General features: G+C 37.1%; 1 protein-coding gene across 1 annotated transcript in view; it reads right to left on the bottom strand.

Moving 5' to 3' along the window:
- Positions 1-67: 67 nt before the first annotated feature.
- Positions 68-16,431, bottom strand: part of PPM1D (protein phosphatase, Mg2+/Mn2+ dependent 1D) — a 52,871-nt gene continuing 36,507 nt past the window's right edge. Inside the window, exons 4-6 of the mRNA XM_059907048.1 lie at positions 12,129-12,319; positions 6,094-6,336; positions 68-1,507 (exon numbers count right to left, since the gene is read on the bottom strand). Coding sequence (XP_059763031.1) covers positions 950-1,507; positions 6,094-6,336; positions 12,129-12,319 — 992 coding nt within the window. The 3' untranslated portion in view covers positions 68-949. The remainder of the gene's footprint in view (positions 1,508-6,093; positions 6,337-12,128; positions 12,320-16,431) is intronic.

Consider the following 16,431-nt stretch of genomic DNA (forward strand, 5'->3'; position numbering starts at 1 on the left):
TAACAAAAATCCAGCAACATCAGTAACAGTTCACTGATTTTATTAGATGAACAAACATGTCCATATAATCAATGAAAACCATCGGATATATAAAATAATTTAAGAAATGTTGGGAATTAGCAGCACCATCCGTTATTGACATAGCAAGAAAAACTTCACATATTTTATGCAAACACTAGAAGAGGATATAACTACTTTTAAGACCTACTAATGCCACTGAATGTCTGGGATGATTGAGAAGGACATCTTTTTAGGCAAACCTACCTCCTTCTACTTCAAAGATTTGGTGAGCAAATCTGATGATTAATGTTTAGAAAAAATGCTACTGAATGAAATAGATACTGCATAGTATTTTAATTAGGACAAGGAGACTAAAACCCAGCTACTTTTGCATGGCTCAACACTTCTGCTTCTATGAAAAATTTAGTTCTGAATTATGAAATCAGAAATAAAGAATAATTTTTAAAACACTAGTTGTCTCTAAGAAACATTAAGTGGAACACAGGTCACTATGAAAATACATCACTTTTCCAGTTTGCTTCATAATTTACTTTAAAAAGTTGTGTAGTTTTCATCACAAGTGACTTATACAAATTTCTTAATAAGCATTTTTAAAAGTTTAAATGTATTTCTAAAATCTAATAGATTCTTTTGATTTTTTTTTTAAACCTTTAGCCCTGTTGTTACATTTACTGTGTATCAGAGTAAGAGACTGAGTTTGTGTGAAGGATACAAATTTACACACATTTTATAGCAACTTATAACCCTAACATCTACAAAATTCACATTTATAATACAAGCAAGTACAAGGCCAGGTTAAAACGGTTGAATTCCAAAAAGTCAAACTGTATACTATTTTTATTTTGTCCCCTTAAAAAAAGTTCAACTTCGGCACCAAATTCAAAAAGCCCTCTTAGAAGTTTGGAAAAAAAAATATTCCAGATATATTTCAGCAAACACAAACAGTTTTCCTGTGCTGGTGAAGTAAAGGATTTCCAATTTTCTTCTGGCCCCTAAGTCTGCGTCGCATGGTAAGTTTAACAGAGTTCTTTCGCTGTGAGTTTGTGGGGAGGCTTGCAGGCTGAGCACCGCTACTTCGACTTAAACCATTTCGTCTATGCTTCTTCACAAGAGGGCCAGAGTTGGATTCTTCTAATGTCCTTTTGAAGTTTGTTGGAGGGGTTCTTTCAACTTCTTGAGCTTTCATTTGACCTGGGATCGACATCTTTAAATTTTTTTGGTCCACGATGGTGTTTGTTGAATTGGTAGGCACAAGGCCAACTGACAGGCTATTATTCAAAGAATCATGTATCCTTAAAGTCAGGGCTTTAGTGCAATTTTCTTCAAGTGGCTCTGGATCTTTTGAGGATATGACTGCAGCCTGGACATTCCCTCGAGCTATCTCAGCTGGGACTTCTAAATAATTCTCTGAGAAGGCATTACTACGAACAAGGGCAGGTATGTGGTCCTTAGAGTTCAGCCTTGGCCATGGGTCCTCCTCCAGTGACTGAAAAACAAGAAGGTAAACCAAGTAAGAACTAATTTATCCTAGAATTCAGCTTAACCATTGGGGAAATGGAAAGATTTCATTAGAATAAGTGACAAATTTGTTTATTTGGGGGGTTTATTTCCTACTTTCTATATTTTAATTTCTGAATATTCAGTAGTGTGGAAAATGTGAAGTGCAACATTAAAGCAACTCTGTCATAATGGAAATTCAGATTGTTGCTTTGCACCCATCTCCCAAACACTAGATGCTGTTCCGTTATTTGAGAAAACAGGACATATGGGAATGTACTGAGTATGGCAGGGGCAACTTTCAAAGATATAAGTGAGGGCTTCCCTGGTGGCACAGTGGTTAAGAATCCGCCTGCCAATGAAGGGGACACAGGTTCGAGCCCTGGTCCGGGAAGATCCCACATCTTAGTTGCCACGGAGCAACTAAGCCCATGAGCCACAACTACTGAGCCTGTGCTCTAGAGCCCGCAAGCCACAACCACTGAGCCCACGCACCACAACTACTGAAGCCTGCACGCCTAGAGCCCGTGCTCTGCAACAAGAGAAGCCACCACAAATCAGAAGCCCGCGCACCACAACAAAGAGTAGCCCCTGCTCGCCACAACTAGAGAAAGCCTGTGCACAGCAACGAAGACCCAACACAGCCAAAAGTAAATAAATAAAATAAATTTATTTTTAAAAAAAGATATAAGTGAAAATCATATGGAAACTTTCAGGTATTGTTTTTTAAAAAGCTTCACAGGAGGTTCAGCTATGCACCACTCCTTTAGGTGTAGTGCCTCAGATCTATATGTATTCAGAATATCCTCCCATCTCCAGACAGATAAGAACATTCTTCCTATCAAATACAAATCTTCCAGTATAATATTTTAGAAAATCATTGTTTTAATACTTTCTCAAGTATAAATTTTTTTTTTTAATAAATTTCATTCTTTCTGTTTTTTTTTTTTTTAAACCCCACATTTGTTTATTTATTTATTTTTGGCTGTGTTGGGTCTTCGTTTCTGTGCGAGGGCTTTCTCTAGTTGCGGCAAGCGGGGGCCACCCTTCATCGCGGTGCGCGGGCCTCTCACCGTCGCGGCCTCTCTTGTTGCGGAGCACAGGCTCCAGACGCGCACGCTCAGTAGTTGTGGCTCACGGGCCTAGTTGCTCCGCGGCATGTGGGATCCTCCCAGACCAGGGCTCGAACCCGTGTCCCCTGCATTGGCAGGCAGATTCTCAACCACTGCGCCACCAGGGAAGCCCTCAAGTATAAATTTTAAGCATAAATACTATCTCTTGCCCAAGTGTGTAACATTTCCCTCAATCATTTCCTCTCTCAATCAAATCAAATTTATTAAAATAGTAATATATTCTGAAGAGCCCAAGTAAACCATTTTGTAGAATGGTAAACAAAGACATATTATCTGGTCGCCCTCTGATATAAAATCCCCTAGGAATAAACGCCTTTCGAGAAAGTGCTCTATAAAAAAGCATATTTATAAAACTAATGTTCCCTTCAACGTTTCTAGAATTAAAAAGAAAAAGGGAAATTGAAGCAATCAAAAGCATTTCAATTTAACCATGTAACATGAACATGCTTTACTGAAAAAAAAAATTAACTTTAGGTCCAATGGAGGCTAGAGATGAGAAACCCTAAAGTTCCTAATTTGGTACTGCCCCAAATAGAATGCTGCTACCTTTTTTTTTTTTTTTTTTTTTTAAACTAAGAATATATTCTTCCTTTCTGGGGTCATTGGCTCATTTATTTATTTTACACTACATGGTTTACTGAAAGCCCAATTCTTATCTGTTTTAACACTGATTAGATGTTGGGCAGCAACCTTATTTCAAAATACCAGTGTTGAGAACGGATAACAGGACAGTCTCTGTTCTAGAATATTTACATCTGGCTTTCAATAATAACAACAACTTGTCTGTGAATTTATCCCCTCTACATTAGGTTGATTCCAATGCCTACTACCCTGATCACAAGCATGTTCTGACTGACCACAGAAAACTATATCTAGTCATTAGTAATTTTTGACTAAAAGTTCATCTTGGTTTAATATAGAAAAAGGATTTGCAACAAGACCAGGCAGCAGATAAATTCTGTAGACAGAAGGCTTCCTACTACCAAACAAGCACATCACTAATTTAGGCACAAGAAGAAAGGTACTAATCAAGCCACTTACAGAAATAGAACATATTGCTCTAGTTTATGCAACAATGCTAGACATTAGATGGAATTCCTTTACAAAAGAAAAACAATGGGATGATGTCAGAGTTAACGCAATTTATTGTAATTTCTGTTGTGCTGTGTCTTTTTAAATTCACAAATTATTATTCTGATACCACAGGTGCACGGCTTTTCTTCCCCCACTTTCTCCTTGAGCTTTTCCTTCTCTTTTTATTGGCATTCTGTGGGAATACATTGCATCTGTTAGCTCAGGCAACTGCCTAGACTTCTTAGACTCATCCCAGATTAATTACTACTGTATTGCTAAGCCTTCTTACCTGCTCATAAAACACTTGTGATATTGACAGGTTACGTCCTAAAAACTCACACTTTAAAAGTTTCACTACTTCAGAGATCGGCTTTCTTGAGAGCTCCATATATTTTACAATCCAACAGTAAACAACTAATTACAAATTGTGCCTAGAACACAACTGAAACTAAGTGTTAACCCTCTGGAAGAACTCTTTTCCTCATTCCTCCTTCCTATAGCTCTTGGCTTATTTAAAAAACAGCTAAATTTAGTTTTGCCCTAAAGAAAGGATAAAGAAATCTGTGCCATAGTAATATATCACAAACAGAAGTATTTCCACTATATCTGTCCGAAAACAAAGATTTGACTACCGATTTAGCTTACGATTCAAACAGAAGTTCACATGTCTATAGATAGATAACCTAGTCTCAAGTGCCTAGTCTAAATGTGGGTAGGTCTTAAAAACCATTCAAAATCAACCAAAATGTCATTTATATCTAGATGTTACTAAACATAGGATTATTGTAACAATGAAATACATCAGAGATACTTGTGAGTAGCCATGGTTAAGATAAACAAAACAAAACACAATCTTTGGGGCAGAGATTTGTCTTTATTTACTTGTTAGGGCAGAGCCAACAATACTGATTGTCTTGAATGGCTCTAAATATTCTTTCATATTTAGGTGGGGCCAGATGGTTAACAAACAACCACGCCTACATATAAGTCAGTGTATACATAAATCTCCTAAGCTTTACTTTAGTAAAATTGTTAGATCATTATTTTTCAGAATTTTGAAATATGTTTTAAAAATTATTTCTAGGTGCAATTTATGTACAATTTTACTAATGCCAATCCACAGACGGCAATAAGTTTTGAGATCAATATTAAGAGTATTTATTCCTATCACAGTATCTTCTATCCCCTCATCCTTACCTCCACCTTAAGGCCTCCTTCTCTGTACTGCCTAAAGTTCAGTTATTCAAATACAAACACATTAGGAAGCACGAAAGTAATGAATACATTCAAATACAGAAACCAGCGAATTCTCAAATGAACATAAGCTCCTTCATAACACTCAAAAGAGAATGAAGAGACTTTCAAAGATTTCAATCTGCATTATTATTCAAGAGTTTTCAAAGCAAAGAAAGCTTTGACAAGAAATTCTTTTAAGAAAATAAGCATAAAATATTAATTTGTCAATTTCTAAATGAAGAGTCCATGTAAGGAAAATTAAGTTGCCATATATATAGTGAAGTAAAAGATAGGAAAGCGGTAATAGTAAACTTCCACGTACTCCATATAGGATCACAATACCCAAAATTAAATAAATTCTTTGTACTGTGTAGCTTTGAACATCTTAAAAAACTGCCTGAATACACAACATAAAATTCCACTGTGTTTCCCATTTTAATGGTCATTCTTCTGAAAACACATTCTCAGAAGGCCAGGTATATCAAAAGTTATCGATATTACTAATTATTAGCAGGAAAAAATTGGGATGAAATCAGAAAAAGGGAAATACAGTAGCATTTAAACTTGTTTATTTCACAGCACATCTTAAATTCATTCAATATTAATATGGATAAGAAATAGGAATGATGTTTCTTATCCATGTTACTAGATAACCAGTTCTAAAGTCTGATATCCTAAGGTCCAGTTCAGTCTTGATTCTGTATGATCTTATTCAAACTGCTCAATATCTCAGTCATATTATCTATAAAATGGAATAACATCTGCACTATTTAGCTTTCAGGGTTATGAGGTTCAAATGAAATACCACATATAGAAGTGCATCACAAAAAATGCTTAAAAACTTTCATACTATCAGAAGGGAATCAGTAAGTTCCAAATATTAATATGGTTAATATTCTTCAGGGGGCATATCTAATCACTTTTCTATTAGGTGCTCTACATACAGCTGGCATTCAGTATAGTACCTATGTGCAGATGGCCTACTGACAGTAAGTTACATGACAAAGATCTATCACTTTCTTGACTGTAGCTCAAATCCAAAATTCTATTATATAAAGAATCTGAAAACTGTTTTCAGGTAATACTAACCAGAGAAATTCTACTACAACTTAAATACTAGAGAACTGTGTACCTTGACTGGTGGTGTAGAACACGGAGAAGGAGTCATCACGCAGGTTTCTTGACTATTATAGGAAGGGCTATCAGTCAAGTTCAGATAGAGCTCGTCTTCATTGGTGAAATCTCCCTGAGTGCCCACTCCTGGAGAGATGCAGATTACTATGGCACTAGTATTATCTGCTCGAAGCATACGCTGCCTCCAGCGGCCTAGAGCTCGATTCACAAGCATTTTGGCACAAGACTGTCCATGCTCACCCTGTATTTAAAAGAATAAGAAGGAAGATAACAACTCAGACCTTGTTGCCACGACACCTGTAGCAAATGAAAACTCACGTGTTCAACATGGCCTACATAATAATTAAAATTTCAAACTTTATCCACAAACCCATAACTATGCTAAAACAGTATTGCTCTAAATTTAAAAAAATACTAAGACAAGGTCTTATCCTGTGGTTAAATTTCACCTGTATTTTTATCTTTTTGGTAGCAAGAAACTTGGTCTTCATCGTAAACTTACTTAGGAAAAGTTATACAGAAGTTATCTAAAAAGGGGAAGTAAACATCAAGTTATTATAGATAAACAATTCACAAATGAAATAATCACACATGGCAAAAAAAACTCATTGCAAAGGGCCAATTTCCTCCTAAAATAAGAGCTTCTGCAAATCAAAGACAATCCCAACATAAAAACTGTCAAAGGATATGAACAAAATTCAGAGACAAGGAAATAAAAATGGTCATTAAATATATGTATACATATTGACATATATATATATATACACATACATAGATATATGTATATATTGACATATATATACATACATAGATACATACACACATAGCCATTTATAGATATATAAATGGCTAATGTCACTCATATGAAGAAAAAAGCAATACAATAAGTGGTTATAGTATAGAGATCAAATACATACAAACAGAAAGAGTAAAAAACAAAACAAAAAAAAATTAAATGAACTTGTGTTATACAAATAAATGTGGCTTGGAATAAAACTTACAGCATCATACATGGATTTAATAACTGCTAAGTTTCAAAGAACAGAAAAGAAAATGATGTGCTCCAGAAAAGAACTACTTATCTTAAAAAATACCTCTAGAAATAACTGAATAATGAAAATGAGTGGAAATGTTTGAAAAAGAAATGTGTCATGAACTATAAGGGGAAAAAATTTTTAATTAATATGTTACTTTATGTAATGTAATAAAATATATTAATGTCACAGGGAGCTCAGCTCGGTGCTCTGTAGTGACCTAGATGGATAGGATTGTGGGGTGGGGGGAAGGTCCAAGAGGGAGGGGATATATGTATACATATAGCTGACTCACTTCATTGTACAGCAGAAACTAACACAACATTGTAAAGCAACTATAGCCTAATTTTAAAAATACATATATTAATGTATTATAAGTACAAAATATTAATGTACTATAATGTATATATAATGTACTACCATACTATAAGCACTTTATTAAAAAATATATAACATATATGTCGTTTAACTGTCAGCTATATGCCTCAAGTTTATATATTGAAACCGGATAAAGAACTGGGCTTTTTTCATTCTTTCCTTGGGAAACAGGGAATCATTTTATTTGGGATTGCCTGATCTTGGTCATATTACAGTATTCCAACACATTAATGATGGCAAACTGCAAAAAACTCCTCTCAGCTGCTTTAAAATCTTAATATTAAGCCATCCTTTCATTCGCAAGAAAAGTACCACTTTGTAAAGATGTTTTTAAACATTGCTTTCCCCCCCCTTTCTAATATGAAAAAATATGCACTTCACAATTGATGAAAGGCAGCATTAAGCTGTAATTCATGAATCTATTACGTTCCCCAGTGTACATGTTGCACCACTCTCCAAATACTAGCTCACTGAGAACTCACTGAAGGACTCCTTTACCTTTCACTTTTTCAGTGTGCCTGTTTCCCTCCCAGCAAAGCTCCATAAAAAAGAAATCTACATAAGCCATTTCTACTACCTTACTTGCATTTTCCCTCAGCTCACGGATTCTGTTGACTTGGGCCGCCCTTAATACTGTGTCCTTTTCTTCCACCCTACTGTCTCATGAGGTGATGTCATAAATTGTCACAGCTTTAACTCCCGTTAACACTGAAGTTAGCATTTCCAGGCATTGCCTTTCAGTAACTGCCTACTGAAAATATCTATCTAGATGAACCAAAGGCACGTCCTATTCAACACGCCTATATGAATTATCCCTCCCTCCCCCCAAAATAATGTGTTTCTTCTTGATAACAGCTTCCAGCCACCACTAAGAAATTTGGGTGTCATAATATTCTCCCTCCTTAAAACCCAAGTTCTGTCAGTTCTACCACTTATGTATTTTTTTTAACGTCTACATTTCTATTTACTTATTTATTTATGGCTGTGTTGGGTCTTCATTGCTGTGTGCGGGCTTTCTCTAGTTGCAGCGAGCGGGGGCTACTCTTCATTGCGGTGCGTGGGCTGCTCATTGTGGTGGCTTCTTTTGTTGTGGAGCACGGGTTATAGGTGCATGGGCTTCAGTAGTTGTGGCACATGGGCTCAGTAGTTGTGGCTTGCGGGCTCTAGAGCTCAGGCTCAGTAGTTGTGGTGCATGGGCTTAGTTGCTCCGTGGCATGTGGGATCTTCCAGGACCAGGGCTCGAACCCGTGTCCCCTGCATTGACAGACAGACTCTTAACCACTGCGCCACCAGGGGAGTCCCATATTTCTTTTTTGCTTGTATGTGCATATGTTTTTTTTTTTCTTTAATCCATTGCTGCTTTAGATCAAACTTGCAAAAATTTTCATTTGGAACATAACAGGAGCTTCCAAAGAGGAAGCCTAATAGATCCATTAATAAAAATCAAATCAGGGACTTCCCTGGCGGTCCAGTGGTTAAGACTCTGCACTCCCAATGCAGGGGGCCGGGGTTCTATCCCTGGTCAGGGAACTAGATCCCACAAGCTGCAACTAAAGATCCTGAGTGCCACAACTAAGAGCGGGTGCAGCCAAATAAATAAATAAATAAATAAATATTTTTTTAAAAATTAAAATCAGGACTTCCCTGGTGGTGCAGTGGTTAAGAATCCGCCTGTCAATGCAGGGGACATGGGTTTGAGCCCTGGTCCGGGAAGATCCCACATGCCATGGAGCAACTAAGCCCATGCGCCAACAACTACTGAGCTTGCGCTCTAGAGCCCACAAGACACAACTACTGAGCCCACATGCCACAACTACTGAAGCCCTCATGCCTAGAGCCCGTGCTCTGCAACAAGAGAAGCCACCGCAATGAGAAGCCCGTGGACCACAACGAAGAGTAGCCGCCGCTCACCGCAACTAGAGAAAGCCCGCGCGCAGCAACAAAGACCCAAGGGAGCCATTAATTAATTAATTAATTAATAAAACTAAAATCAAATCAGATACTGTCAATAGGAATCAACATGTGAACAGAGGCAGAGACAGACCTTATAAATATGATTCCATTCATCAAAATTCACCTTCTCTCAGGGATTCTTCACCAATCACTCACTGCTGACACCCATTCTCTTTCATTGCCAACTTTGCAATGAAATTCAGTTTAATTTAGTAAGGGGCGAGATGTTTTTCCTACACCTCCTAATAAATAGAATTCTCACATCCATTATCATCTGCCCTCTATTCCACCCTGCCATGAGTATGCTTTCTAAAATGCGTATCTAAAATGCAGCTTTTCAATACTCTCCACTACCTGACTATTAAGACTTAACTTCATAACAGACCATACAAAACCTTTTTGCCTCCTGTCTTCCAATCACATCAAGTTACTTGTGAAACCTGAATGTGCTGTACTTGTCTCTTCTCTCTGACTTTACACATTCTATTCCTTTGCCTGGAAAGCTTCACTCTCCTCCCTTCATCTCTTTACCTGGTAAATTCAACTCCACCTATAAGACCTGCTCAAATACCACTCTCATCCATGAAACTTCCTTATGCAGTCCTCACAAGTTTCCTATCTTCTCCCTCTCAGTTCTCAACACTTGTTCTAAATATTGTTAGATGAATGCTTCCTTCAATACTCATTCTAAAACACTTAGGTGTTTATGAATAGGTTCTCCCAACCCAATAAAACTGGCTTTTGGCCTCATCATGCCACTGAAATCTTTCTCTCTTTCTCTTTCATCATTAAAGAATTCTAAATCCAATAGACATGGGAATTCCCTGGCAGTCCAGTAGTTAGGACTCCGCTCTTTCACAGCCGAGGGCCCAGGTTCGATCCCTGGTAGGGAAGCTAAGATCCTGCAAGCCGGTGTGGCAAACAAACAAACAAACAAACAAAATCCAATAGACAAAATAGTCTTTATTTTATTTAATCTTTCTTTTACATCTGACATCACTGACCAAATGCATCATGCTAGCCCCAAGTTTGTAAAATTGAATAGATACATGACTCTTATCTTTAAACAACTCACAATCAAATGGTACTGATAGCTATCTATATATCCTATTGGTAATAATATGGTAAATGCTGAGCAAGGACCATATTCTATTTATCTTTGCTTCCTTTGTACCTAGTGCCTAACATGTTAGTTGAGGGAATGAATGGAGACAATTTAATACAAGTTCTTTCATGTTGCCTCCTTATCGCCCCAAAATATAGCTTTACCATTCCTCCCATCTTAGAAAAAGATCATCTTTTCCAAGGAGCCATTGATTCCAGTTACTTCGATGTGCTCTGGACCTTCATTCCATCAATATCCCTTATTTCTCTTGTTCTGTCAATCTTTCTTGTAAGACTATAAAACTGCTTTCAAGACCCTCACTATCTTTTCAAGCTAACAATGGCACATTCCCTTCCTGAACACTCTCTACATCTATTTCCTAGGCTCACAAAGTACTGTTTCATCATCACTCCAATCTGCTAGCTAATGCCCTCATCATTTCAACCGAAACTCTTCATCCTTGAAGGTCACTAATAATAAAAGGTCCTAAATATAAAACCTAATACCCTGTTTTCATCCATCTGCCTCTACTTCTTTGTAGAATTTGACATTGCTGGCTACTACTCCAAAACACTCTCTTTCCTTGCCTTCAATAACACTGCACTTTCCCAAATCTCCTTACTTTGTCATTGCTCAGAATGAAGATCAATTTTTAAGCAAGCCAGGAAGGAAAGAAAAGAATTTTCTCATTGATGGTTGTTTCTAGGTTTGCAATTGACTAAAACAATATAGGTGACATAGAGTTACCACATGACCCAGGAGTTCCACTCCTACGTAGATACCTGAGAGATCTGAAAACATGTCCACACAAAAACTTGTACATGAATGTTAAGAGCAGCGTCATTCAAAATAGCCAAAAAGTGGAAACAACTCAAGTACCCATTGACTGATGAGTGGATGGATAAATAAAATGTTATATATCCATCAATGGAAAATTATTCAGCCATAAAGAGGAATAAAGTACTGATACAAGCAACATGAATGAACCTTTAAGACATTATGCTTAAGTGAAAGAAGTCAGACACAAAAGGCCACATATTGTATGATCTCATTTATATGAAATATGCAAAACAGGCAAATACATAGAGACAAAAAAAAATTAGTGGTTGCCAGGGAACAGGGGTGATAGTGAATGACTGCTAATGGTTATGGGGTTTGTTGGGGGCAGTGATGAAATGTTCTGGAATTAGTGTTGAGAGTTACGTAACTTTGAGAACATCCTAAGAACCACTGACCTGAATACTTTAAAAAGGTAAATTTTATGGAATGTGAATTATATCTCAATTTATAAAAAGAAGGATTGGTGAGGGTTCCATAGGCCAGGAAGTCAAGGGCTGCTCATAATGAAGTCAGTGGTTGTATGTTTTGTTATCTAGTTTCATTCATCTATTTCCTGTCTTGTTCCCCTAATAAGCTGCAGAAATCTATATTTTACTTTCTTCTACAGCCAGGGCAAATGCAAAAATCTGCTCAAGGTGAACATCCTTAGTTCATATTCAAGACCCCTGACAAAAGTACCAGAACAATGTGTAGATAATAATATCGAATTGAGTTACTTCTCACCGTCAAGTATTTTTTCTCCTCTTGGTCCTGGCACATTGAGATGGCATCTTGAGGTGGAATCATATTCCAAAGTCCATCACTCCCCAAGATAATATACTTGTGCTTCTGAGGATCAAGAGTATGGACACTTGTGTCTGGTTCAGGTGACACCACAAACTCACCACTGAAGAAATCATAGCTCCACAAATCACCTGGGGAGCAGGAGGCAGAAAAAGCAAGAAGTATTATTTGCAAGCTAGTAGTATCACATCAACAGATTAAAGAAGAAAATCTACATGTTCATCTCAACAGATGCAGAAAAGCATTTGATAACATTCAAAATCCATTCATGATTTAAAAAAAAAAAAACTTCTTAGCAAACTAGAAATTTGAAAAGGTAACTCCCTTATAAACCTGATAAAGGTATGCCTTCTATCACCACTTCTCTTCCAATTCTATACAAGGGATCCTTCTCAACACAGTAAGATAATAAAAATAAATGATATGTGTGAATTGGAATGGAGAAAATAAAACTATCATTACTTGAAGATAATTTTATTTCTACATGGGAAACCAAAAAGAAATTAGATAAATTATCAGAACAGGAACACTTAGCAAGGTTGTTAAATACAAACCCAATATATAAAAGTCAGCTGCATCTCTATATAATAGCAAGAAATAGAAAATGTAAAATTTTAAACAATTCCATTTACAACAGTGAACCAAACATCAGGTACTGAGAAATTTAACAAAAGGTGTGCAAATCTTTTATGGACAAGATTATACAATTAGATTCCAAAGACTATCTAAATAAATGGGGAAATAAACTATAATCAAAGATAGGAGGAGTCAACATTATGAAGATGTTAATTCTTCCAAAAATAACCTATAATGTCAATGTAATTCCATCCAAAATCCCAAAAGGACTTTTGCAGAATTTGACAAGCTGATTCTAAAACGTATAAGAAGGACCTACTCTATAGCACAGGGAACTCTACTCAATACTCTGTAATGACCTATGTGAGAAAAGAACCTAAAAAAGAGTGGATATATGTATAACTGATTCACTTTGCTGTACAGCAGAAACTAACACAACATTGTAAATCAACTACACGCCAATAAAAATTTTAAAAAATATATTTAAAAGTAGAAAAAAATAAAATGTATGGGGAAGAGCGAAGGGCCAAGATTAACTAAGATAACTGTAAAAAAAGATAAAATGTGGAGACCTTGCTCTACAAATAATAAGAGTCCTAGTGGCTAACTGAAAACCTCCTGTTAGCCCCCTAGGTCAAGAAAATACCTACATCAAAACTGAAAGGATGGGGCTTCCCTGGTGGTGCAGCGGTTAAGAATCTGCCTGCCAATGCAGGGGACACGGGTTCGAGCCCTGGTCCAGGAAGATCCCACATGCTGCAGAGCAGCTAGGCCCAGGCGCTACAACTACTGAGCCTGCGCTCTAGGGCCCGCAAGCCACAGCTACTGAGCCCATGCACCACAACTACTGAAGCCTGAACGCCTGGAGCCCGTGCTCCACAACAAGAGAAGCCACTGCAATGAGAAGCCTGTCGACACAACTAGAGAAAGCCCACACGCAGCAATGAAGACCCAAGGCAACCAAAAATAAATAAATAAAAAAACAAACAAACAAACAAACAAAAAACTGAAAGGATGGGTGCCAGTCACTTGGAAGAAAATTCCAGAAATAAAAATGAGCATTTTTATGCTTTTAGCCTACCATATGACTAGCCTTTGGAGATCAATAGTTCACCCTTTCAGTGAGCCAGTAAAAGAAGATTCTTACATAATTATCTTCCTTCTTGATTAGCTCCACATAAAACAATGCCTAACACTTCCGCTTTTTAGACGCATTAGATGTACACCTCAAAATGTTCAACATAAAAGAAGCTTTAGTCGACTGGGGTCAACTAAAAGATCAATAAAACTGAAATAGAAAAAAAAATTTATAGAAACCATCTACTCTTTTGTGATACATAAGATAAATAAGTAGGACAATATAAACTCTTTTGCTCCCAAAAACAGGAAGGAGGAGACAAGAAGGAGAAAACATTAATTTCTGCCTCTTTTGTTTGTTGTGAAATACTTCGGGAAAAGACCTAATTAAGAGCAAAAGGTTTTCAGACAAGAGGATAAATTGTTTTTGCCGCTGTTAAGCAGGTCTGACTTTTGCTAAACAAGAGGAAGCTCTTTGTCCTCTCCTTTCCTTATTTAAACGTCACCATACCTCTCATCAGAAATACTGGCCAATTCAAATATGCTCAGAATCCAAGGAAAGAATACTTCAAATCAATTACTCCACTCTGAAATAGCAAAATTCACTGCTAAATCAGCCTCCTGAAAGGGGCAATTCATCCTTCAGAGTAACAAAAGAGAAAACATATGACCATTAAAAGCTAATTATAATCCAGGTCAGCTCACAAAGACACATTTATTTCTTTATACCAGTAAAACAAAACTCCCTGGTTGATCAAACTATAAAAATGAACATGGATGGAAACAGTTAAGATAAATTGTAAGATAGCAATTACAGGGTTCATATGTGATGCTAAAAGCTTTCAAAAGCAATTTCCCCCCCAATATTTGAAATTAATATTGCCACTCCAAGTAAAAACATAAATTTATATAAAGCAGAATCCCTAATATGTCTAAACTTAAAATCTAGGTTAAAAAAAGAAATTCCAATTTTCAGTCTAATGCAAACTATATGACCTCAAAGAAGGGTCACAATTTCTCATATATAAACTAACATTAATACAGTTAAAAATTTGAAAATATTTTAAAATAAGTTACTTGTTTATTTCACATGGCACGAAAACCAAAAGATACAAAAATCTCCTTTCCCATTCATGTCCTTTCTGGTTCTCCACTTAGGGAACAACTATTGTCCTTATGTATCCTTCTAGAGATTTCTATGGATATATACCCAGTATATATGTATACTCCTTCCATAAAATTGTCCTCTCAAGCTTGCAACTCCCAAATCACTAGCCCCCAATATGTTGCCAATCTCTTTTTTCTTTCTCACTAAACCTCAATACATTTCCAGAAGAAAGGCGCATTTCTCCTAACTTAAATTTCTGAAACTTTTTAAATTAATTAGTTTATTTATTTGTTTGTTTATTTTTAGTTTTTGGCCAGGCCATGTGGCATGGAGGATCTTAATTCCCCGACCAGGGATTGAACCTGTGCCCCCTGCAGTGGAAGCGTGGAGTCCTAACCCCTGGACCGCCAGGGAATTCCCAAACTCTATTTTGTTTTTTTTGTTTGTTTGTTTTTTTCATAATATTTACTGGAACTTCCCTGGTGTTCCAGCGGTTAAGAATCGCCTTCCAATGCAGGGGACACAGGTTTGATCCCTGGTCAGGGGACTAACATCCCACATGCTGTGGGGCAACTAAGCCCATGCACCGCAACTACTGAGCACGTGAGCCACAACTAGAGAGAAGCCTGTGCGCCGCAACAAGGAGCCTGTGTGCCCCAACGAAAGATCCCACATGCTGCAACAAAAATCCCATGACTAAGACCTGACGCAGCCAAAAATAAAAAATAAATAAATATTTTTAAAAATAATAATATTTATTATTATTTATTTATTTATTTAGGCTGCACTGGGTCTTAGTTGCAACATGAGGGATCTTCAGTTGTGGCATGCGGACTTCTTAGTTGCGGCACGTGGACTCTTAGTCGCGACATGCAAACGCTTAGTTGCGGCATGCATGCAGTATCTAGTTCCCAGACCAGGGATCAAACCTCGGCCCCCTCTCTGGGAGCATGGAGTCTTACCCACTGAACCAGGAGGGAAGTCCCCCCAAACTCTGGGTTTTGAATGCGATTGCACTGAACCTATAGATCACTTCAGAGAGAAATGCCATCATAACAATATTATATCTCCCAACCCAATAACATGGTGTATCTCCTATTTAATCTCCTGAGCATAAGGATATTCTCCTATGTAGCCACAGTCAGAAAATTTCATGTTGATCCAGTATTGTATAATATAAAATCTATGTTCAAATTTCCCCAGTTATCCCAATAATGCCTTTTTTTTTTGGCCGCCCCACATGGCTTTCAGGATCTTAATTCCCCCAACAGGGATCGAACCCAGGCCCCCTCAGTGAAAGTGTCAAGTCCTAACCCCTGGATCACCAGGGAATTCCCGCAATAATGCTTTTTTAATATCCACTCTTAGGATCCACTCAAGGATCATTCATTACATTTAGTTGTCATATTTTTTAGTCATTTTTAACCCAGAACAATTCTCTAGGTTTTGTGATTTGTTTTTGTCATTCATGACACGGACAGA

The sequence above is a fragment of the Balaenoptera ricei genome, chromosome 20 (assembly GCF_028023285.1).
Source record: "Balaenoptera ricei isolate mBalRic1 chromosome 20, mBalRic1.hap2, whole genome shotgun sequence".
Lineage (NCBI taxonomy): Eukaryota > Metazoa > Chordata > Mammalia > Artiodactyla > Balaenopteridae > Balaenoptera > Balaenoptera ricei.